The sequence below is a fragment of the Callithrix jacchus genome, chromosome 1 (genome assembly GCF_049354715.1).
Source record: "Callithrix jacchus isolate 240 chromosome 1, calJac240_pri, whole genome shotgun sequence".
NCBI classification, from domain to species: domain Eukaryota; kingdom Metazoa; phylum Chordata; class Mammalia; order Primates; family Cebidae; genus Callithrix; species Callithrix jacchus.
The window spans coordinates 208,756,965-208,781,916 of NC_133502.1; the positions used below are offsets into that span (position 1 = coordinate 208,756,965).

The 24,952-nt window shown below is 53.0% G+C and overlaps 1 protein-coding gene across 11 annotated transcripts in view; it reads left to right on the plus strand.

Moving 5' to 3' along the window:
- TRIOBP (TRIO and F-actin binding protein) overlaps positions 1–23,785 on the plus strand; it is an 85,058-nt gene extending 61,273 nt beyond the window's left edge. For 7 of the 11 annotated variants that reach the window (XM_054241189.2, XM_078340259.1, XM_054241187.2 and 4 more), the window contains 12 exons: positions 1,942–2,049; positions 2,166–2,255; positions 2,603–2,712; positions 5,229–5,754; positions 6,765–6,875; positions 16,288–16,435; positions 18,593–18,695; positions 19,243–19,402; positions 19,476–19,589; positions 20,861–20,947; positions 21,792–21,955; positions 23,131–23,785. In XM_054241189.2, coding sequence (XP_054097164.2) covers positions 1,942–2,049; positions 2,166–2,255; positions 2,603–2,712; positions 5,229–5,754; positions 6,765–6,875; positions 16,288–16,435; positions 18,593–18,695; positions 19,243–19,402; positions 19,476–19,589; positions 20,861–20,947; positions 21,792–21,953 — 1,719 coding nt within the window. In that variant the 3' untranslated portion in view covers positions 21,954–21,955; positions 23,131–23,785. Of the gene's footprint in view, positions 1–1,941; positions 2,050–2,165; positions 2,256–2,602; positions 2,713–5,228; positions 5,755–6,764; positions 6,876–7,026; positions 15,248–16,287; positions 16,436–18,592; positions 18,696–19,242; positions 19,403–19,475; positions 19,590–20,860; positions 20,948–21,791; positions 21,956–23,130 lie in introns of those variants that run through there. The other 4 variants (XM_054241215.2, XM_054241209.2, XM_054241207.2 and 1 more) reach the window with 4 other exon arrangements.
- The last annotated feature ends 1,167 nt before the right edge of the window (positions 23,786–24,952 follow it).

Consider the following 24,952-nt stretch of genomic DNA (forward strand, 5'->3'; position numbering starts at 1 on the left):
CCAGTGACCCCTTCCCGGCCTCCCCACCCAGGGTCCCCGGAGGGCAGAGGGATTATGGGCCCCACCCAGAGCTGGCCATTACTCATCCTCAATCACAGGGTTCTGGAATGTCCGAGCTGGAAGGGCCCTGGGAGTTCAGCCAGCCCAACCCCTTGGTGCACAGACAGGAGACAGGCGCACGAGGGTATAGGTCTCTTCCAGGCCTAGGAGCACCTGGGGCAGACCCATGCTCGGAACCTGGCACAGCTGAGGCCCATAGAGCTCCACCCAGCTTCCATCTCAGTCGTAGGCTAGGCCTGAAAAAGCTAAAGAAACCACTTGGCGTAGAACTCCTGTCCTAATTTACAGAGAGGCAGTTGAGGTCTGCAGTAGCAACTCAGTTCACTCAGTGAGAGCAGAATGGCTCCGAGAGGCCTGGCCTCCCAGAACAAAGCCAGTGACCTGGTGTCCATGCCTATGCCAAGGGCCATGACAGCCATACATACAAGAGAGGGTTGGGCACCTCTTACCTCACCAGAAGGTGTAGGGACTTCTTTTTTTTTTTTGAGACAGAGTCTTGTTCTGTCGCCCAGGCTGGAGTGCAGTGGCTCAGTCTTGGCTCACTGCAACCTCCGCCTCCCGTGAAGGACCGACGCCAGGCATAGGGACTTCTTACAGTTCTCCTTTATGGGTTAGAAGACTGAAGCTCAGAGAAGTGGAGACACTTGCCTAAAGACACACAGCGAGCAAGGGAACTCTTGGGTGCAAAACCTTGTTTCTCAGGAGGCAATGTGGAAAGAAGTAGAAAGTGTCACCCTTGCATGCCCCCTGAAAACTCACCCTCTTCTTGAGGAGAGAAAACTAAGTACTTGAAACACCAAACAGCACAGACAGGGCTTGGTGGTATGAGGGAACCCCGGGAGGGCTGGGGACCAGGTGATGAGCACTGACCCTGGCTGTAGGCGGGCCGAGACTGGGATTACAGTGGAGTCTCCAGAAGTCCAGAGGTGGGCTGGGCTTGGCATAATATTGGGCTGTTCTGGTGCCCCCACCCCTTTCCTACATGTCCTGCCAGTCTAACCCCAGCTGGAGCAGAGACAGGCACAGCAGGAATGCACCGAATCACAAACCCTGAACGTACAGATTAGTGCGCTTTCACCCGCTGCACATGCAGTAGCCAGTCTGCAGATCAACAGGCAGACTGTGTGGCCCGGTGCGGTGGCTCAGGCCTATAATCCCAGCACTTCGGGAGGCTGAGTTGAGCGGATCACCTGAGGTCAGGAGTTTGAGAGCCGTCTGGCTAACATGGTGAAACCCCATCTCTATTAAAAATACCAAAAATTAGCCAGGGGTAGTGGTGGGTGCCTGTAATCCCAGCTACTCAGGAGGCCGAGACAGGAGAATTGCTTGAACCTGGGAGGCAGAGGTTGCAGTGAGCTGAGGTCGCACAGACTGCACTCCAGCCTGGGCAACAAGAGTGAAACTCTGTCTCAAAAAAAAAAAAGAGCAGATCGTGCCTGGTACTCACTCCTACCCCTACCCCAGGGCTCCATCCAGTCCTACTCCCTGAGGGACTATTGTCCCTGACCATGGTGATGATCTGGGGAATATGGAAGACGGTGTGAAGTCCTGGCCCCAACGAGTCCCTGACTTGCTCACACAGGTCATCACCCCTCCCTGTCTGCACTGGGTCTGGGGTGCCCGAGGAGCCTTGGCCATCTTAAAAAGGGCTCCAAGAAGGAAAGGGAGGGGAAGCCAGCCCATTTGGTAGTTATGGAGGGGAAGCCAGCCCATTTCACAGATGCTGTCCCTGAGGCTCAGAGAGGAAATGGAGGGGCCAGGTCTCAAATCAGCGTTTTCTGCTTCCACACCCCTCCTGTGTGCAGCATAGTCAGTTTGGCAGCCACCCAGGACACCTGTACAATCGCACACACTGGCTCTCTCATTCCACTCTCCTTGCAGCCTCCCTCCCCCTCGCTCACCGCCGCCTCTACTTCGCAGTGGAAGAAGCATTGGTTTGTGCTGACAGATTCAAGCCTTAAATATTACAGAGACTCCACTGCTGAGGAGGTGAGCCCAGGGGTGTATTGATGAACCCCCAGAAGGCCTTGGGCTGGCCTGGCTGGGGTCAGTGGGGTGGGTCACGCGCAGGCCCATGCGGACCATAGTGGGCCCTCCTGCTCCAGGCAGATGAGCTGGATGGTGAGATCGACCTGCGTTCCTGCACGGATGTCACTGAGTATGCGGTGCAGCGCAACTATGGCTTCCAGATCCACGTGAGACTGCGTGCAGCTTGGGGGCTGGTGGTGGGCTGCATGGCTGGAGGCCCCTGGGGGAGGGGCTCACCATGGAGGCTGGATCCCTGTTACTCATTTACCCAGAGACTCTGTCCTCAGAGCCAGACAGAGCTGTGATGCCAACACTTAACATATGTGGAAAGATGTTGGAGCCAGCAGGGCTCCTCCCAGGCCAATGAAAGGGAGGTTTTGTACCCCGTACCCACCCCAGAGTCAAGACCTTAGACGCCCCCTGGGAAGGAAGGGTCAGCCTCCCCAGGGTCCGTGGTGGGGAGAGAGACATGGGGCTGGCCATGTGGCAACCTACCTGTGTGGTGGCCTTACAGACCAAGGATGCTGTCTATACCTTGTCCGCCATGACCTCAGGCATCCGGCGGAACTGGATTGAGGCCCTGAGGAAGACTGTGCGTCCAACCTCAGCCCCAGATGTCACCAAGTACGTACTAAGCTGGACTGGGGCCTTGGGGGAAGCACTTGGCCTTGCATCCCTGAGTAGGTTTCTACTGAGGGCTTTGCCTTCTGGGCCTTTGTTTCTCTATTCACACATGGGAAGAGAGCAGTGAGCATTCTTGGCATCTCCCTGAAATACACTGAGGGTGAGAGGTTTGATCTGCCTCCTCACATGTGATGGATGGGGCCCCTTCTCTTTGAAGGAGATCCTGTGAGTCAGAAGCCCCTGCTAGAGGGCTGTTCTGTCTCTGCCATGGGGGTTGTGTCTAACCCTGTGTTGGGAAGGGGTGGCTATGTAGTTTGGCGTCGGCACCCGTGCCTCCTGGGATGGGGAGCCCACTCCCTCTGGAGGCTGCCACGGGCATTGGGGCAGGAGAGCTGAGTTACCTAGTGACAGAGCCCCCCCACAGTATAAACCCCAGATGGCTATGGTGGGCTGGGACTTGGAGCTGCTGGGCAGTGAGAACAGAGTGTGGTATTTTTTAAATTAATTTAATTTAATTTTTTTTGAGACTGAGTCTTGCTCTGTCGCCAGGCTGGAGTGCAGTGACACAATCTTGGCTCACTGCAACCTCCTTCTCCTGGATTCAAGTGATTCTCCAGCCTCAGCTTCCTGAGTACCTGGGACTACAGGCACATACCACCATGCCCAACTAATTTTTGTATTTTAGTAGAGATGGGGTTTCACCATGGCCAGGCTGGTCTCAATCTCCTGACCTCATGATCTGCCCGCCTCGGCCTCCTAAAGTGCTGGGATTACAGGCGTGAGCCACCACACTCAACCCAGAGTGTGGTGTTAAAGGGGGCTGGGCTGGGTGTGGTGGCTCACACCTGTAATCACAGTGCTTTGGGAGGCCGAGATGGGATGAACACTTGAGTGCAGTTCAAGATCAGCCTGGGCAATATAGTGAGACCTTGTCCCTACAAAAAATTTAAAAATTAGCCAGGTGTGGTGGGATGTGCCTCTCAGCCAAGGTGGGAAGAGGCAGAGTCCCCCAGCTTGGCCACACTGGTTATTCAGCTTTAGGCCAGAGACTTTCCCGTCTAGGTTTCAGAGTCCTCGTCGTCTGTACACGTGCAAGGATGTGGCCAGAGCACTTTGTGAACTCTGAAGTACTGTGCAGTTGGACTGTTATTTAGTGTATAGGTCCAGCTGCTTTAACAAAGAAACCCCAAACACAGTAGCTTAACCAAGATAGATGTTTATTTCTGCCTTTAGAACGGCCCCGAGGTATGCAGTCCTGGCCTGGTGGGGCCCGATCTGCCCTTTCAGAGGAGCCACCTGACACACCCACTCGGCCTGTATTCACATGACTACAAGCAGCTTCGGGAACACTGGGAAGTGTAGTTTTTGGCAGGGTGACTTCATACTCAGCTATTACTGTGGATAAAGAGAATTGCAGCTGGGTACGGTGGCTCATGCCTGTAATCCCAGCACTTTGGGAGGCTGAGGCGGGCAGATCACAAGGTCAGGGGATCGAGACCAGCCTGACCAACATATGAAACTCCATCTCTACTTAAAAATACAAAAATTAGCTGGGCATGGTGGCACGCACCTGTAATCCCAGCTACTTGGGAGGCTGAGGCAGGAGACTTGCTTGAACCTGGGAGGCGGAGGTTGCAGTGAGCCGAGAGCACGCCATTGCACTCCAGCCTGGGCAACAGAGTGAGACTTCATCTCAAAAAAAAAAGAAATTGCTATAGATGTTCAGAGTCTCTACAACGTGTGCTCTGTGCACTCCGAGGTCCCTGCCTTCACCCCAGCAGCAGTGACTGTGGGCACCCCCATTACCACTGTGAGCCTCAGGAACCCAGACCATTGTCTCCTACAGCAACTCACTGATCACCATTGGCAGAAAGCCTTCTGCCTGCTTTCCACGCTTGCCCACCCAGTCCTCATATCCATCCTGCGAGAGGTGGTGCTGTCCCATGTTACAGATAAGGTCCCTGAAGCTCAGAGAGGGCAAAGGGGCCAGTGTGGTGACACACGCCTGTAATCCCAGTGCTTTGGGAGGATGAGGTGGGAGGATCACATGAACTCAGGAGTTCGAGACCAGCCTGGGCAGTATATTGAGACCCCCATCTCTACCAAAAACTTAAAAAATTAGCTGGGCATGGTGGTGCACGACTATAGTCCCAGCTACTCTGGAGGCTGAGGCAGGAGGATCACTTGAGCTAAGGAGTCTAAGCCTGCAGTGAACTATGATCTCACCACCTTACTTCAGCCAGGGCAACAGAGTAAGACCCTATCCCTTGAGAAACCTACAAGAAGAGGGGGCAAGGGAAGCCAGGTGTCCTGGCGGGCCCCTGGGATGTCAAGTGGTGGAGCTGGGGTGTTCCTGGGGTCTGTTAGCCAGGAAGCTCAGGTCAGGCTGCTTCCTTCCCTGGGGTCTGTCTCCAGCCCCTGGCACAGGGCCTGGCACACAGGTGTCACTCCAGAAGAGCTCGTTGGGGGACTGAGTGGGAGAAGACCCACCTGACGTGGCTCTGCTGGTGCCCTAGGCTTTCGGACTCTAATAAGGAGAATGCGCTACACAGCTACAGCACCCAGAAGGGCCCCCTGAAGGCAGGGGAGCAGCGGGCAGGCTCTGAGGTCATCAGCCGGGGTGGCCCTCGGAAGGCGGACGGGCAGCGGCAAGCCCTGGACTACGTGGAGCTCTCCCCGCTGACCCAGGCCCCCCCGCAGCGGGCCCGCACCCCGGTCCGTGCTCCTGACCGCCTGGCCAAGCAGGAGGAGCTAGAGCGGGACCTGGCCCAGCGCTCTGAGGAGCGGCGCAAGTGGTTCGAGGCCACAGACGGCAGGGCCCCAGAGGTGCCTGCTGGTGAGGGGCCGCGCCGGGGTCTGGGTGCCCCCCTGACTGAGGACCAGCAGAGCCGGCTCAGTGAGGAGATTGAGAAGAAGTGGCAGGAGCTGGAGAAGCTGCCTCTGCGGGACAATAAGCGAGTGCCACTCACTGCCCTGCTCAACCAAAGCCGCGGAGAGCGCCGGGGGCCCCAAAGTGACAGCCATGAGGCACTGGAGAAAGAGGTAGGCCCCACGGCTGACTCTAGGAGGCCCCTCGCCCCTGTGCCCCTCCAGTCGCTGCATTCATGCCCTGGCATTTGTCTTGCACTCCTGCAGGGATGGGAGCTCACCCCATCTGCTGTGAGTGTGTGCCCTACACTCCTGTGAACAAGCATCTCCTTCCTTAGACCTTAGTAGTTTGGTTTGGTTTGGTTTGTTTTTTTCCCTAGTTCTGCCCTTATCGACCACAGGGAAGCGAAGTGGTGAAGGAAGGGAGAGACCTGCCAGGCACGATGGCTCACACCTGTAATCCTAACACTTTGGGAGGCCACGGGGGGAGGATCACTTGAGCCCAAGAGTTCGAGACCAGTCTGTACAACGTGGCGAAACTCCATGTCTACAAAAAATACAAAATTTAGCTGGGTGTGCTGGCGTGCACCTGTAGTCCAGCTACTTGGGAGGCTCAGGTGGGAGGATGCCTGCAGCTCAGGAGGTGAGGTTACAGTGAGCCAAGATCAAGCCACTGCACTCTAGCATGGGCAGTAGAGCCTGACCTTGTCTTAAATTAAGAAGAAGAAGAAGGGAGAGACCGTTATTGTGTTTATTATCTTCTGCACATGGCCTCTCTGCTTGCACTGACTCATGGAATCCTCACAGCGGCCTCCACCCCTAGGGTGGACCTTAGCAGTTTTACTGATGGGAAAACTGGGGCTCAAAGATGTTTCCTCTGTCACCTACATGATGTGTAAATATCTGTGACCACAGTTTCCTGTTCCCAACCCTGTCTAGTCTTCTCTGGGCCAAGGTTCTCCCAGGTCATTGACCTGACCATCCAGGAAACAGCCCAGCGTGTCCCCTGGCCCTATCTCACTCCAGGGCTGCGTGCCCCTCTTTCAAACCCTGAGCCATTCCTCAGCCTCCCAGGGATGCTGGGCTTGCATCCATGTGGAGCTGGCAGCCTGTGGGCTCCTCACTGCCTTCCATCAGCCCTGCCCCAGCTTCCAGGCCCCACTGATTACCCTCCTCCCTCGTAGGTGCAGGCTCTTCGGGCCCAGCTGGAGGCGTGGCGTCTCCAAGGGGAGGCTCCTCAGAGTGCACCGAGATCCCAGGAGGACGGCCACATCCCCCCGGGCTACATCTCACAGGTAAGGCTGGGGGGCTGTTTTTGGGGGGGAACGGGCAGGTTTCTGATTGCGGTGTTATCGTAAAAAGCTGAGATTTTGGGAGCCCTTCCTGTGTGTGCTGGAACCCATGTGAGGCATTTGACATACGTCATCTCGTTTAATCTCCCCACAGCTGGTGGGCCTGATCACGGTGCCCATTTTACAGACAAGGCCACTGAGCTCTGAGAGGTTATGTGACTTGCCTGAGGTCACCCTGCCTGCAGGTGTCAAAGGTGGGATTTGAGCCAGGGTCCAGCTGACTGCAGAGCCTGTGAGTCCCCGTGTGACACTCTGCACTCGGAACCTTCCCCCGGGGAAGAGGGGGCCAGTGGCCCCAAGAGTCACTCCCTGAACACAGGAAAATCCTCCGAGGCCCCACACAAGGAGGTCTGCAGGACCAGGGAGTCTCAGAATGCACCATCTGCCTAGGACAGTGGTTCTTAACTGGGTCCATTTTGTTTCCCTTGGGGACATTTGGCTGTGTCTGGGAACAATTTTGGTTGTCACAACTAGGACAAACTATCTAGAAAAAAAGTGTGTGTACCCATATGTAAGTTTATTATAAATTTTACCAATGAAAACAATGTTTAGTACCCAGTTTACCAATAGATAATTTTACTGTGAATTCCATATAGCAAATGGACTTTTCTCAGAATGCTCTCAGTGATTTTTCCGTACTCTTGTATCCACAACTAATTAACAAGCGGGTTGTTTCAACATGTCTACTGGTTGACACTTTTCCCTGTGGCAATGAGTGAGATGACGAGACATTTGTCGAAACTTTACTGGTCCATGTTGTGGGAGACTGCGTTACTAAATCTGATAGTCGCTTTTTAAGAATATCTGAGAATATCCTATTGTGAATATTTTTGCGATTCTTTGTTTATTTACAATGTAATGGTTATAGCTGTGACACACTTTTAAGTTCAGTCTCGTTATTAGCATTTTCTTATCACTTGCTTAAGTCTAGACAGTCAACCAAACAATCAATCCAGCCCTGCTGTGGTGCGTACCGTGTACCAGTCCCGTGGTGTGGATACTCCCACTGTGGCTGGGGCTGCGTTACCAGCATGAAGTCCCTGGACACACAGTTGGGAAGAGATGTCAGATCGTTCTGTAGGATTTCCACCATGCAGATACAGTAGATGTGACTGACCTCAAGAGCACACATAATAAAACAGTGAGATAATTAGAAAGTAATAAATTTGAGTATCCATTACCTTGTCTTTAATTTAGTTAATTTAATTATAAGTATAAAAGTTTAATTTTTAATGGCTGTGCTTAAGAACTACATCACGGAATTCCTAAAAATTTGACAATCAACTGTCTGCAGTCAGCACACCATCACCTAAAGTAGATAAGAAGGCTGAGATACAGGCCAGGCAGGAGGAGCCTTCTAGAAGTTTCCAAGCAGAAGTCACGTGAAGGGGCTCTCAGGAAGGTGTTGTCCGGGACATGAGAAAAAAGGCTGATTGTTGCCTATTACAGAGGCCTCCCGTGCTGAGCTAAGAGTTAGAAGCTCTGGCCAGGCACGGTGGTTCAGCACTCTGGGAGTTTGAGGTGGCAGATCACTTCAGGTAAAGTGTTCGAGACCAGCCAGGTCAACAGGGTGAAACCCGCTCTTTACTAAAAAAAAAAAAAAAAAAAAAAAAAAAAAAAAAAAAAAAAAAAAAAAGTTAGCAGGCCGTAGTGGAGCTACTCTGGTGGCTAAGGCAGAATTGTTTGAACCCGGAAGGCAGAGGTTGCAGTGAGCTGAGATCCTGCCACTGCACTCCAGCCTGGGTGATGGTGAGAATCTATCTTTAAAAAAAACTTCACTCCATAGACTTTTGGAAGTTTGGTGTCAGACAGTGACGTCAGGAAAGTGATGTTGGAGTGGAGGGGGTTTGGGAGAGGGCCAGGTATAAGACACTAGGTTAGTGGCTATAGGAGGGCGAATCAGGGGTCTGGAGGAAGCAGAATTTAGGACTGGATGACCAGATCTGTGGAAGGTAGAGGTGCCTTTGTAGGGCGATGGCCCCACAGGGTCGTGGGGTGAGCCTTATGCTGTGCTGAGGCGCAGGATCCGAGAAATAAAGAGACAGGGCAGAAGTACAAGGAAAACGCAGCTGGGCTCGGGGCCACACCACCTCTGAGTGGAGTCAGGCGAGGTCCCGAAGGTCCAGAAGCATGAGTATTTATTGTGTATAGGTTAGGGGGCAGGGCAGTGAGTGAAATCATCTTTAAGGATAGTGATAGGGTCGTGAGCAATAAAACATGGGGTCCACCCCCATTAGGTCACCGAGGCTTGAAGGTGGGCCATGCGCAGTGAAGAGGGTGCAGTGTGCAATACTTTTATCTATGGGCAAACTACTTCTAAGGAGGTTTATAGGAGGATGCTTTAAGTCACATGGCAGTGACAGAGCTGTCAAGGTTACCGCCACCTTCTGGCAGCTTCCAGTGGGTTCTATGGGAAGATGCTTTTCAAGCAGCACAATTAGCAAGAGCTGATAAGTTCACAGTCACCAAGGTGGATTGCCGGTCTGAGGGCAGTCTTCCGCAAGAACTGGAGCAAGGTCCTACAACTCCTTTATCAGGAGGAGTGGCTCTCGCCCCAAGCCTGCCATACAGCGGGTATCTTTGTGATACTGAACGCTGCCGCCTGGGCCATGGATTCTTGTCCTGGTATAACTGTTTTTCCCTTATATCATGCTCTGCACTGTGTCTGCTCCAGGCATTCCTCCGATTATAAGCCGCTTATCCCTTAATTCATGCTCTGTACTGTGTCCACTCTAGGCATTCCTCCGATATGAACTAAGATATAATTACAGGTATATATATAGGGAGATATTCTTTAGGCACTCATACTATCAACTATTATATGATTATATATAGAGGATTCGATAAAGGGATTCGTCAAGCCCTATTTCTATAAACTAATATATGATTATATAAAGGATTATATAAAAGGAAATAGCTGAGTAGTAACACTATAAAGTGAGATATTCCTCAGGCCCTAACTGTGCCAGGGTTCTGCTTAGCTCTCATTCCTCAGTGCCTATATGGGGGGTTACCCATAGCCTTCGGGGCCCCTGAGGCTGGGGCTGCTCCTGCAAGGAAGCCCAGAGACCATCCTGGGGCGGAGCAAGTAGTGGATGGAGGTTCCGCTGATGGAGGAGCAGGCAGAGGAGCAGGGGTGGGACACAGAAGGTGAGCCTGGGGGCTTACCCTGTCCTGGGGAGGGGTAGGGGAGAGGCCGATGTCGTGCACTGTAGCCCCTCCCCCAGGCAGAGAAGGGAGTTGGGGGCCCAACACCCCAGATGAGGCAGGTGGGAGGACCTCAGAAAGCCCAGGGGGCTTTCACATGCATCCTGTTCTAAGGCGCTCCGGGGGTTGCTTTCCCGGTGGGTGGGGCTGGGGCCCATTTGTACCCACCTATAATCGGAGCAGCTTCATCTTTCTCCATTTTATTTTAATTTTTTTAGAGATGAGGTCTCTCCCTGTCACCCAGGCTGCAGTGCAGTGGCACAGTCATGGCTCACTGCAGCCTCGAACTCTAGGGCTCAAGCAGTCTTCCCATCTCAGCCTCCTGAGTTGGAACCACAGGTGCACACCACCATGCCTGGCTAATTAAAAAACTTTTTTTTGTAGAGAAAGGCCTCACTGTGTTGCCCAGGCTGGTCTTGAACTCCTGGGCTCAAGTGATTCTTCCACCTTGGCCTCCCAGAGTGCTGGGAGTACAGGTGTGAACACTGCACTGGCCCATCTTTGTCTATTTTACCCACAGAGCAGAGCCAGCTTTAGATTTCCTTTGGATAAAGGCTCTGCCGCTACAGTGAAGTTTGAAAGGCACTGCTGTGGCTTCTCAGCTTACAGGTGGCAAAACTGAGGCCCACAGAAGGGTGTGATCTTTGAGCTGTGGGCAGACCTGTGTCTGGAATCCAGGCGTTCTGGTCCCCACATGCCCCTGTGGGTACACCAAAGGCTGTCAGCATTTTATCCCGTTACAGTGGCATGGGCAGGGGGAGCAGGTGGGAGGGGAGAAGGGAGTAACTGGGAAATAGAGCTGAAGACCAGGCAGGCGGAGGATTGACGCCAGATGCGGAGGGCGTCAGAGAAGAGGAGCTGAGTCATCTGTGTCGCCCTCAGGCATGGGAGGAGGCAGCTGGAAACTCCGTGGACCTGGAGGAGTGACAGCTGGGGAGGGATTCCCCAGCTGGTGTCTCAGGCTGAGTGGGTGCCCTTCCTTCAAGGACTGGGGGCTTGCCGCTGTGGGACAGCTGTCGGGTGGTCTGGGGCTCACCCACTGGATGTCTGGTGAAGAGGACCCTTCCCCTCTGTTACGGTGGGTGACAGAGGCATTTGTCTACTTTGATATGCACGTTAGAGGCAGCAGCCAGAATCAGGACACCTTGGGCCGCTCAGGAAGGTAGGTCACAGAGCATTCCCTGGCCACCTAGGAGTCCCTCTTCGTCAGCTGGGTCCCACCTCCCGATGTCAGCCCCTGCACCCCTGAGCTGCCAGGTCTGCCTGCCTGATCTGGCCCTTTTCAGAAGCTCCCACCCCCACATTGCTGGGCTCCCCACTGGTGGGTTCGACTGGCATACGGTCTTCCTGTCTGCACAGGGTTCCTGTCCCATACCCAGGGAGCCTCGGGGGCTGGTCCTGTGAGGCGTGCTTTACAGATGCCGAGACTGAAGCTCAGAGGGGCGAGGGGCTTGTTCAGGTTCACTCTGAGATGCAGCCAGATGAGGACCCCCCTTTGAGATCCAAAGCCATGTTCTGTTGTCCTAAGCCGGGAGACATATAGAGGGCAGGGACAGAAGTCAGGGACAGCCTACCCTGTCCCCACTTGGAGCTCTTGGCCCTCACCCTTCCATCATACCATCCCCTGCAGTCCAGGTGGGGCTGCCGGAGAGGCAGGGAGGTGGCCTGTGTGTGGAGGAGACAGCCCCTCATCTGGCCCTCTGTGCCTCAGTTTCTTCTCTGGCTCTTCTTTCCCTTCCCTTTTTAATTACCTTAAACATTTTTTTAATTATATAAAAAACATGTTTACATTTTCAAAAATAATTCAAACAAATTGAAAGGTTAGAAATCAACACCCTCACACTCCTTCCACTGCCAGCTACTGCTCCAGAGTCATGTTGGTGGCTGCTGCCGCCTTGCTCGCCTCTCAGTTTCCTGTGGCAGCTGTAACTGATCACCACAGCTGCCTAAATAATGCACATGTATTACCTCACACTTTTGCAGGCGAGAAGTCTAACGTGGGTCTTGCCGCGCTGCAGCCGAGGCAGAACTGTGTTCCTCTGCAGGTGCCCGTGGCATCCCTTCTGGTGGCCACCCAGGTCCCTTGGCTCTCGGCCCCTTCCTTCATCTTCAAAGCCTGCAGAGGGGAAGTTGAGTCCTTCTCCCGCCACGTCACTCTGACCATCCTTCCTGGTCACACCTCCCTTGAACTCTTTGCTTCTGCCCCTTCATCCACTTTTAAGGACCCTTGTGATTACACTGGGCTTGAGGGATAATCTGGGATAATCTCCCGATTTTAAGGTCAGCTGATTAGCAACCTTAACTCCCACAGCAGTCTGAATTCCTCTTTGCTACGTAACACGACAGTCACAGATCCTGGGAGTAGGATGTGGACAACTTTGGGGGGCTGTCATTCTGCCCCCCACAATCTCCTCCCTACATTTTCTGTGTTTTTGTGTCTAAAGACTGGGATGGACAGGTCTGCACATTTGTTTCCGTGAGTGAGATCATACCACTGGTGTCAGAAGCCAACTTTCACTACCTGATTTTGGGATCTTTTTCCACAGCATCCACATAAAAACTCTCTCTAGGCCAGGCATGGTGACTCACTTCTGTAATCCAGCACTTTGGGAGGCCAAGGTGGGTGGATCATGAGGTCAGGAGTTCAAGACCAGCCTGGCCAATGTGGTGAAACCTCGTCTCTACTAAAAATACAAAAATTAGCTGGGCATGGTGGTGGTTGCCTGTAATCCCAGCCACTTGAGAGGCTGAGGCAGAAGAATCGCTTAAACCCGGGAGGCAGAGACTGCAGTGAGCCAAGATCATGCCACTGCACTACAGCCTGGCCAACAAAGCGAGACTCCATCTCAAAAAAAAAAAAAAATTTGTGGGATCCAGTATGGCCGATCGCTAACATCTCGGGACTGCAGCTCTCAGTGAAGGAGCGGAGAACTAGACTACGCCACACTTTCAGACAAATTCTGGTCGCTCGCGGAGCAGAAGATCCCCCAGTGGAGGAAACACACGGGTCACCAGCACGACTTTCATGGCTGGTGCAGCAGTTCTGCCAGCGCCTCTGCGCGGCAGCTCTCGGAGCAGAGTAAACAGGTTTGGAGGACCCACAAGGGCCCCCAGCACGACACCAGAGTCCGGCGCAGCGGCTGTGACGGCACCTCGGCGCGGGAGCGCTCGGCGCAGAGTAAACGGGACCGGCTCCCCTTCTGACCGAGGTTTGGAGCCCTGGAAAGGCAGAGTCACCCACTACAGACATAAGAAGGAAACCCGACAGGAGAATCCTGGGCAGAAAAGCAGTTTTAACGCCGCTGCTCTGGCCCTGGGAACTAACAACCCAGACGCCCACTCAAGAGACCTAATCTGAAAGTTGGTAAATTCAAAGACCACAGGAGGATAAACTTACAATGACGGGAAGAAACCAGCGTAAAAAGGTTGAGAATACTCAAAGTCAGAACGCCTCTCCCTCTAAAGATGATCACAGTTCCACATCAACAATGGAACAAGGCTTGATGGAGAACGAGCGCCTCCCAGTGCTAGAATATCACTTCAGGGAATGGATAATAACAAACTTCGGTGAGTTAAAAGAACATGTTGTAGCCCAACGTAAAGAAACTAGGAACTTTGAAAAAAAGTTGGATGAAATCCTATTGAGAATAGACAACTTAGAGAGGAGTATGAGTGAAATAATGGAACTGAAGAATACAATACAGGAACTCCGAGAAGTTTGCACAGGTTTAAACACTCGAATTGTTCAAGCAGAATAAGGGATAACTTAATGAAATAAAACGCGAAGAAAAAATTAGAGAAAAAAGGATAAAAAGGAATGAGCAAAGTCTCCAAGAAATGTGGGACTATGTGAAAAGACCAAATCTATGTTTGATAGGTGTACCTGAATGCGACGGAGAGAATGAATCCAAGATGGAAAATACCCTTCAGGGTATTATTCAGGAAAATTTTCCTAAACTAGCAAAGCAGGTCAATATTCAACCCCAGGTAATACAGAGAACACCACAAAGATATTCCTCAAGAAGAGCAACCCCAAGGCACATAATCGTTAGATTCACCAGGGTTGAAACGAAGGAGAAAATACTAAGGGCAGCCAGAGAGAAAGGTCAGGTTACTCACAAAGGCAAGCCTATCAGACTTACAGCAGATCTCTCAGCAGAAACTCTACAAGCCAGAAGAGAGTGGGGGCCAATATTCAACATCCTCAAAGAACAGAACCTTCAGCCCAGAATTTCATATCCAGCCAAACTAAGCTTCACAACTGAAGGAAAAATAAAATCTTTTATGAACAAGCAAGAACTCAGAGATTTTATTACCACCAGGCCTGCTTTACAAGAGCTTCTGAAAGAAGCATTACACACAGAAATAACTGGTATCAGCCCTTCTAAAAATATACCAAAAAGTAAAGAGCACCAACATAAAGAAGAATTTACACCAACGAATGGATAAAACAGCCAGTCAACATCAAATGGCAGTAACCCTAAATTTAAATTGACTAAATCCCCCAATCAAAAGACACAGCCAAAACCCAATGTCATGTTACATCCAGACCTGTTTCACAGGCAAAGATACGCAAAGACTCAAAACAAAGGGATGGAGAAAGATTTACCAACCAAATGGAGAGCAAAAATAAATAAATAAATAAATAAATAAATAAATAAATAAATAAATAAAAAAGCAGGAGTTGCAATTCTCGTATCGGATAAAATAGATTTTAAAGCAAGAAAGATATAGTGGTAAAAGGATCAATGCAACAACAAGAGCTAACGATCCTAACACCCAGATACATAGAAACTTAGATTCAATGAGACAGAAAATTAATAAGGATATCAAGGACTCGAACTCAGATCCGGAACAAGTAAACTTAATAAATATTCATAGAGCTCTCCACTTCAAATACATAAAATATACATTCTTGTCAATACCACATCACACCTACTCATAGGTTTAAATGAAATATTGATTGGCCATTATTAATACCCATTTTTTTTCAGAATAAAGCAATATTCCACTCACTCTCCCTCTTTCTCTTCCTCTTTCTTCCTCTCCTTCACTCATTTTTTTCTTCTTTCCTTCACTCAAAATAAAGAAATCAACTTGTAAACCTCTAGATCCAGGTCAGCAATGTCTCTCTCATTGCTAGAATTCCTCCCTTCCCTCCCTCCCTCCCTCCCTCCCTCCCCCCTCCTCCCTTCCTTCATCCCTCCCTTCAAAAAAAAAAAAACAACCCATTAAAAAAAAAAATTTGTAAAGCTCGATCCCATCATTTATTCAAGAGTTCCCCTGATAGGTATTTAGATTGTTTCCAGTTTTCATCTGTTACCAACCTTGCCGTAGGGAAGAAATACCCTTGTTCCAGGAGTGTCTGTACACATGTGGCTTTCTGTGGGATCAGAAAAGGAGTGGACCTGCTAGGTCAGCCAGTGGGGTCGCAAAATGTGATGATGCCACCGGACCACCCCCTCACACACACTGTCACGGCGGACACTCCCAGTAGTGGGTATTACTAGTCTTTGAGATATTTGCCCATCTTGCCTACTAATCGTTATTTTGTATTACATCATCAGTTTCAGCTCATTTTCTGAGCACCTGCCACATGTCAGGCCCTGGCCTAGACCCTGGGGACTGCACCAGTCAGGTGTTCTCAGTCTCAGCGAACTTATGGTTTGGTAGAAGCAGAACCTTTTGAGGTAGGGGAGAGGCTGCCCAGAGACAGAGCTAGGAGAGACATTTAAACTGGGTTGCAGGTCAGTAAATTCCCCAGGGAGGTAAAGTTGCCAAAAAAGTGTTCCAGGCAGTGGGAATAGCATGAGCTAAAGCTCAGAGGTGTGAACGTGCTGCAACCATAACTACAAGGTTGCTTGGCAGAGAAGGGCCGGGGATGAGACTGCAAACGTCAGCCGTGGGAGCAGGGACTTGACTCTGTAGGACCCCGAGTCCCTGGAGGGCTTGAGGCAGGAATGACAAGGTGAGGTTTGTGAATGAGGAGCTGTCGGGTGGAGGTTGGAGCAGGAGTAGGTGCAGGCTGGAGGTGCCAGGGCCCAGGAAGAGGTGGTGCACCTGCCCCTGAGCCTTTTCTGGAGTCTGGGAAAGGGCCGCTGTCCCAGAGGAACGGGCAGCCCCTGACACCCTGGCCTCCGGCCTGCAGGAGGCATGTGAGCGCAGCCTGGCAGAGATGGAGTCCTCGCACCAGCAGGTGATGGAGGAGCTGCAGCGGCACCACGAGCGGGAGCTGCAGCGGCTACAGCAGGAGAAGGAGTGGCTCCTGGCCGAGGAGACAGCAGCCACAGCCTCAGGTATGGACCCTGGGTGGGGCACAGTGGGCTGAGCCCTCAGCCTCCCCACTGAGCTCCTCCTGGCCAAACTAGGGAGGATTTTATCAAATAAGAGGTAGGGGTCTCAGTGTCACATTTGGGGTAAGGGTCAGCAGGGGTTGGAAGCACCCAGAACTGGCCTGTAGCCCCTACTTGAAAAGGTAAAAATGAGGCAGTAAAAGACGCCCTCCCCAGCCAGGTGCGGTGGTTCATACCTGTAATCCTAGCACTTTGGAAGGCCAAGGTGGGCAGATCACCTGAGGTCAGGAGTTAAAGACCAGCCTGGCCAACATGGAGAAACCGTGTTGCAAAGTCAAAATTAGCCGAGTGTGGTGGTGCATGCTGGTAATCCCAGCTACTCGGGAGGCAGAGGCAGGAGAATCACTTGAACCTGGGAGGTGCGCCATGGCACTCCAGCATAGGCAATAAGAGTGAAACTTTGTCTCAAAAAACAAAAAAAAAAGACACCCTCCCCACCCCCAACACCACCACTACCATGGGTGGTGACTCCTGCCGCTCAGGGGTTTGCAGCCACCAGAGAATCTGCCTGAAGCCACACGCTGCCCACATGCTGCAGGGAGAGGCTGACCAGCTGCATCCCCGTCCTCATAGGAGTGACTCCTCCCTGGGCACATAGGCCAGACCTTGGGGAGAGCAGGAGAAGGTGTGAGTATTGTCCACCCCAGCTGCGTGCCAGGCACTGGGCCCCACATCTTCCCCACAGGAGCACCCTTCATCCTAGACAGTTCCCTCCACTCCTGTCCACTGCACACCTGCTGTGTGCTTGGCACATTCCTAGGCACCACTAGGGGTTTGCAGATGAATAGAAATGATGGCCAATGTCACATGATCTGAAGCTCGCAACCTGCCAGTGCTGTGCCAAGTGCTCGTGTACTCAAACCCAGCCTGGGCCCAGTGTGCTCTGCATTTTAGGAAGATGGCCATTGCAGGTGCCTGTGTCAGAGGCCCCCACCCCCCCCAGCAGAGTCTGGACTTCACCCTGTAATCTAGCACTAAGGTTTCCGCTGTGAAATGGATAAAAATCACACTTAAGTGGAATAATAGAGACCATAAATAGCCTCATGTCCATTCCGGGTGGGGATCACCACCAAAAGAGTTACCGGGGGCTGGATGTGGTAGCTTATGTCTGTAATCCCAGCACGTTGGGAGGCCGTGATCACATGAGGTCAGGAGTTCAAGACCAGCCTGGCCAACATGGTGAAACCCCATCTCTACTAAAAATACAAAAATTAGCAGGGCATAATGGCACACACCTATAGTCCCAGCTACTCAGGAGGCTGAGGCAGGAGAATCTCTTGAACTTAGGAGATGGAGGCTGGAGTGAGCTGAAATTTTGCCACTTCACTCCAGCCTGGGTGACAGAGCGAGACTCCATCCAAAAAAAACAACAAAAAGAATTATGAGAAACTTACAATGTTCAGAGGTTTTGGATCTTAGAATTGTGGATAAAATTGTGGGTGTGGCTTGTTTAGTCCTCACAACAACGCTGAGTGGGAAAAAAGCCTCAATCTTGGTCCTAGGAGCTCACAGTCTGAGGATAAAGCCAGCAGGAGCAATGTTGGGGCATTTGCTCCAAGCCATGCTTTGTTCTAAATGCTTCACACACATCTTCCAGTAACCTCATGGACGAAAGATACTTTGTCATCCCTGTTTTCCAGATAAGGGACCTCAGGCATGAGGGGTTAAGTCACCTGTGCAAAGTCACATAGATTTATGCCAACTCTGGAACTGGAGCTCTTGACCACCAGGCTGGGCAAAGCAGAGAGTCCTTGTTTGAGAGCCCTCTGAGTCTGCAGGGAGGGTGCACTGTGTGGGGTCCTACCCAGAAATCACTAGAACAGGAGGTACCAGTGGTCAGACACTGAGGTATCTCCCCAGCAGGGTCCATCCAACAGGATTATCTTCCCTTAATAGTGGGCTCAGAGAGGTTGAGCAACTTACCCAAAGCCACTCAGTTTATGACACAGCTTGGGCTGCTCTGGACTCCTGGTTCAGTGCTCTTTGCATACTGCTCCTTGGTCCTGTTTCCACCGGTACATGTGGCACCTCAGAGCCCGTGACACTTGGTGCTGCTGACCCTCCTCCAGTCTCTCTTGTGTCTCTCTGCCCTGCTTCCAGCCATTGAAGCCATGAAGAAGGCCTACCAGGAAGAGCTGAGCCGAGAGCTGAGCAAAACACGGAGTCTCCAGCAGGGCCCAGATGGCCTCCGGAAGCAGCACCAGTAAGATGAAGCCGGGTCCAGCTGCCCACCCTAATGGTTATGAGTTGAGGAACTTTGCTGAGACCTCTTGGCAGAGACACATCGGTTTGCCCCTAGCTGAGATTCCTGCACCAGTCTCATGGATGCAAGAAACAGGAGAAAGTCCTCAGGCAGACCCCATGCAAGTCCTCACAGACAGTTCCTCAGGCGCCTTCTTGTCTTGGCTGGTCCTGGCCTCCACTCAGCTCTTCACCCCTTTAGTTTCCCCTAGAGCTGGACTGCAGTGTCACTGTTGACCAGTATGTCTCTCCCTGCCCCAGAGCACAGTATTGGAATGTTGATGCTTCAGGGGCTTTAAAGATATGCTCCTCCAAGCCACTCTCTCTCATAGGGGAAACACCTGCAATCCAGAGAGGCTGTCACTGGTTCACAGCCCCACAGCAGGCTGAAGGCAAACCTAGAGAGGGAACCCCAGAATTCCGGGATGCTTTGAGTCTGCCATGACTGGACTCCAGGCTTGGCAGGAGCAAGATAACCCATGCTGTCCTTTGCTCCTCCTCTGGGGCAGGTCAGATGTGGAGGCACTGAAGCGGGAGCTGCAGGTGCTATCGGAGCAGTACTCACAGAAGTGCTTGGAGATTGGGGCGCTAACACGGCAGGCTGAGGAGCGTGAGCACACCTTGCGCCGCTGCCAGCAGGAGAGCCAGGAGCTACTGCGCCATAACCAGGTGGGCCTAGCCTCAGGTTGGGGGAACATGGGTGGGTCCCGGCACCCTGCCCTGACCACTGTGCCCCTCCCAGGAGCTGCATGCCCACCTGTCAGAGGAGATAGACCGGCTGCGCAGCTTCATCGCCTCGCAGGGGATGGGCAACGGCTGCGGGCGCAGCAATGAGCGGAGCTCCTGTGAGCTGGAGGTGAGTGCCCTCACCAGCACCAGGCAGCCCAGTGGCTCTTGGAGCCCAGGGCTATGTGGCACTCCACCCACAGGCTGGGTTATCACCTGCTACGGGAACTCCAAGTCCCCCAGTGGCTGGGCCAACCTAACTAGGCCAGAACATCTACTATGCATCCAGTAGCCAGAATTCTGCCCTCCTACCTGGGTTGTATCACCTGCCTGCCGTGTACCATAGCAAGTCACTCCACCTTTCTGAGTCCCAGTAGCTCATCTGTAAAATGGCCCTAGCACCTCCCTTACTGGGGTAAGAAAATATGTGTGTGTGATCCGAGGATCACTCTAGTATTTTATTTTATTTTAGACAGTGTCTCACTCGCTCACCCAGGCTGAAGTGCAGTGGCACAATCTCGGCTCACTGAAATTTCTGCCTCCCCGGCTCAAGTGATTCTCCTGCCTCAGCCTCCCCAGTAGCTGAGATTACAAGCTCTCACCACCACACCCAGCTAATTTTTTATACGTTTGGTAGAGATGGGGTTTCACTATGTTGGCCAGGCTGGTCTTGAACTCCTGTGATCTGCCCGCCTCAGCCTCCCAAAATGCTGGGATCATAGGCATGAGCCACCACACCTAGCCTTAGTATTTTATTTCTTAACACCTAGGTGAGGTTCACCCTCTGCCTAGAATTTAAGTCCTTTTGGTCTGTTAACTTACCTAATCTTCCTGACAGCTGCATACGTTAGCTACTGTTACTGTCCGCATTTACAGATGAGGAGACAGACACAGGGAGAGCACGTACCTTACCAAAGCTTGCACAGCTGGCCTGGGACTTGAACCAGGCAGTCTGGCTCCAGTCTGAGCCTTTTAAGCCTCCCCAGTCCTGGCTGAACTTGTTTCTTCCATGGTCAAGTCAGCAGCACCTGGCCCTCAGGGTTGGGGAGGGGTTAGTGAGGTGGCCTGTGGGGTGACCCAGCCGCCCAGGTTTATGTAGGGCTTCTTTTCATCTTCCTTAACCCAGAGGTGAGAGCCTGGTGCTGCATGAGGGCTGCAGCAGAGTTGACTGTGAGATAGCCACTCACACAGGCTGGACAGGGGTGAGAGTAGAGGAAGCGGAAGCAGGGGAACCAAAGAGGACTTCCTGGAGGAATCTGACTCCAGCATGTCAAGGGTTTTGGTGCAGATAGGGGCTGCATTCTAGGGGCCTGAGGCAGAGAGAAGGCAGGCTGCAGGGCGCTGTGGGCCAGGGTAGCTCTGCCTTCTGGCCCTGGGTCAGCCTGGCACCTATATCCCCAGGTGCTGCTTCGAGTAAAAGAGAACGAACTCCAGTACCTGAAGAAGGAGGTGCAGTGCCTCCGGGACGAGCTCCAGATGATGCAGAAGGTAGGCCCTGCCACTGGGCGTGGGGGTCGCGGGGGCCTCTGGAGCCACCTGGGTGCCATCCTGTGAATACCTGCTCTGTGCCAAGCCCTCCACTTGCCTCATCCTTCCTCAGGCTCTCCTGTGCCTCTCCCATGTAGGTGTCGTCATCCCCATTCACTGACAGGGAAACTGAGGCTAAGAATGGGGAAGTGACTTGCCGAAGGCCATACTTGCTTCTATTTATTTAGCATTATTTAATTTATTGGTGATTAGTGAGCACGTACTATGTCCCAGACACTGCGCTGGGTGCTGGGAAGACAGATGGGAACAAAATAGCCCAGATCTCTGCTGTGTGGACCTTGCACTCAAGGGAGAATAGCCACATTGCTAGGAGTTGGGCGTGTCGGGGTTCAGCCCAGGTGTGAGTCTGTCACCCACCTGGCCCACCCTTAGCTGCTGTGTCCCTGCCTGGTGCTGTCAGTTTGGGGCGGGAAGTGGACTCTTTAAGCATATTTGAGCCAGAACGAGTTTACCGTGCTTGAAGAACAGGTGGTGTGAACTCACGGGAAGGGCCCGAGCACCCGGCCAGGCTGACCTGGTTCTCATCCCAACCACTCACTGCCCTTCAGTCTTGGGCAAAATCTCCTCCTAAACAGGAGGAGGATGCCAATTACGCCTGTGTCCCTGGGTGGTACCAGGGAGGTGGGAGGGGTAAGACCAAGAACAGGGCCACCTAGGGGAGCCACCTGGATGGTTGAAGCAAGGGGGCTACAGGGAGGTCTGGCTGCTGGTGCTGCCCAAGTGCCAGGTGGGCAGGGATGGAGGGAGAGGCTTCGTCCCCTCATACCTGCCTCCTGCCATGCAGGACAAGCGCTTCACCTCGGGAAAGTACCAGGACGTCTACGTGGAGCTGAGCCACATCAAGACGCGGTCGGAACGGGAGATCGAGCAGCTGAAGGAGCACCTGCGCCTTGCCATGGCCGCCCTGCAGGAAAAGGAGGCCATGCGTAACAGCCTGGCTGAGTAGAGGTGGGTGCCGAGGCGTGCACCCTGCAGGCTGGGCCGGGGCTAAGGCTCTCCCACACCTGGGACTCCCTGGGCCACCCCAGCCAGGGCATTTCCTTCCTCTGGCCTCCAATTCCCGTTCTGTGAAAGGGACGATGAAACCAGCAACACGAGGTTGTTGCTGAGATCCCATCAGACCCAGGCCACAGCCTGCCTCATCTGCTTGAGCCTGTTCCCCCAGAGCTGGGCAGCGCAGTGTGGAGCCACAGCCAGCTCAGCGTGCACCCTCCTCAGGGCTGGAGGCACATACAGTGCGCACTCCTCTGACCCCAGAGTGAGCCTCCACCCACTTCACACACGGACACTGTGCACCGAGGCCGGGCCTCTGTCCTGGTTAGTCTTAACTTATTCTGGACTTAGCAGGGCTGGAAGTGGTTTTGTTCGTTTCTTTTGAGACAGGGTCTTGCTCTGTCTCCCAGGCTGGAATGCAGTGATGCAGTCACGGCTTGCTGCAGCCTCAACCTCCTGGGCTTAAGCCATCCTCCCACCTCAGCCTCCTGAGTGGCTGGGACCTCAGGCCCCCACCGCCATGCCCAGATAATTTTTGTACTTTTTTATAGGCAGGGTCAAACTCCTGGGCTCAAGCAGTCCACCTGCCTCAGCCTCCCAAAGTTCTGGGATTACAGGCGTGAGCTGCTGCACCTGCCCAGAGTGTTTTATTTTTTCTTTTTCTTTTTGCTGCCCGGACTGGAGTGCAATGGCGCGATCTCGGCTCACCACAACCTCCACCTTCTGGGTTCAAGCAATTCTCCTGCCTCAGCCTCCCGAGTAGCTGGGACTACAGGCGTGCACCACCATGCCCAGCTAATTTTTGTATTTTTAGTAGAGATGGGGTTTCACCTTGTTGACCAGGATGGTCTCGATCTCTTGACCTCGTGATCCACCCGCCTCAGCCTCCCAAAGTGCTGGGATTATTATAGGCGTGAACCACCGCACCCGGCCTATTTTTGCTTTTTCAACGCCAAATCTACCTGGAGCATCCTCTTTCTGACAAGTCCCCATGGACTTCTTAAGACACACAGGAGAGGCCACACTGTGGCCGAGCTACTTGGGAAGGAGCTGGGAAGAGCAGATCTGGCTGTACCTGGCCCGGGTGGTGTCCTAGAAGCCTCTCAGCCCTGCCACACCTTGTCTTTCAGGTCCCGCCGAGCTGCAGACCCTCCAGCCTGGAGGAGCAGCCGCCCTCTTCCCTGCTGGATGGAAGTCCAAAGCCAAGCTTTCTCCCCACCCTCTGTGGGCCACACGTGCACTTGCACCCACCACACACACACATACACACACACACACATGTCCACATGCACACACACACACTCTGCGTATCTGAGCGCGCCCCTCGCACTGGGTCTTACCTTGCACCTTCTTCAGGATTTTATATGTGAAAAGATTTTTATATAGATTTTTTTCCTTTTTTTCCAAAATACTTTATACTTAAAAAAAAGAAAAAAGCAATTCCTGGCGGCTGTGTGCCTCCAACCGTGGTCCCCCGCTCTGTCTCCAGCCACCCTCTTCTTGGGCTTCTGGGCTGGTGTCCCTGACCCGGGGTCTGGTGGAGGCCCAGGCAGCAGCGGCCATGGCAGGCTGTCTCTGCAGGGGAGAGGCGGGAGCGTGCCACCCTCTTCCCACCCTACCTCCTACTAACACTTCCTGCCCCATACGCCCCATACCGTGGGGCTCAGGACAGAGGGAGCCAGCAGCTGGCCTCATGGCCCCACAGCCTCCTCTGAGGCTATGCCGTGCAAAGGTGTTTCTCTCCTGCTCCCTGAACCTCTTAACTTAATAAAACGTTCCAGCAGCTCTGGTGTCCTAGATGGCTGACAGAACCAGAACAGAGATTGGGGGTTCTTGAAGTGGCTTCCCCACTCACACCCCACCCACACCCTACTCATCCTAAAGCAGTGGGCTCTGGGCTGAGCAAGGACTGTGACACCCCCAGTGTGGCTTGCAGGCCAGTGGCAGCTGGGAGCAGGTGAGAAATAGCAAGTCCGGCCCCACCCCGACCCACTTAACCAGTGTCTGCATTTTCACAGGCTGCCCCGGTGATTCACGTGACCCTCGAAGTCTGAGGAGCCCTGGAGGAGGGCACAGGGCCCCGGCCTGAGAGAGGCCTGGAGCTAGGACTGGCCCTGACCATGACCTGGTGCAAGTCATACCCCACTCTGAGCATCAAATGGGTGTTTTTCTTTCAGTCCCAGTCCTCTCTCCTGAGGCTTTGCCCTGAGGTCATGGCCAACCCTGGGCAGGGGTGAGGTCAGGGGTTGTGGCTACCCCAGGCCCAGGCCCAGTGGGCTGGAGTCCTCACCATGGCCAGCTGTGCTGATTATGGTCACATGGGGCTGGGAAGAGGTCCCATTTCTGAGACCTACAGAAACTGGCCACATCCAGTAGAGGTGGCTGTGAGAACCCAGAGGAGACCCCAACCCAGCCTGCAGGTGGAAGAGTGCCTTTGGAAGCAGCTTTGAAAGATGACTCTTCCAGATAGAAGGATCAGGAAGGGCCTTCCATGCAGAGGCAGGAGCAGGAGCAAATGTCCCTGGTGTGTTCAGGGAGTGACCCACAGGAGAGTGACCTTGTGGAGTGGGCGGAAACTGCTTCCCATTCCCTTGCCAGGGATTAGTTCAGGAATGGACAAGGGAAGCACTTCCTGTAAAATGTGGGGGAAGTCTTGGGAGCAGGGTGGAGGGGGCATCTGGGAAGGGTGTCCTTGGTCTTAAAAAGGGGCACAAGAGGCCGGGCAAGGTGGCTCATACCTACAATCCCAGCACTTTGGGAGGCCAAGGCAGGCGGATCACCTGAGGTCAGTTCGAGACCAGCTTGGCCAACATGGTGAAACCCTGTCTCTACTAAAAAATACAAAAAATTATCCAGACGTGGTACCAAGCTCCTGTAATCCCAGCTACTTGGGAGGCTGAGGCGAAGAACCACTTGAACTCAGGCAGTAGAGGTTGCAGTGATCTGAGATTG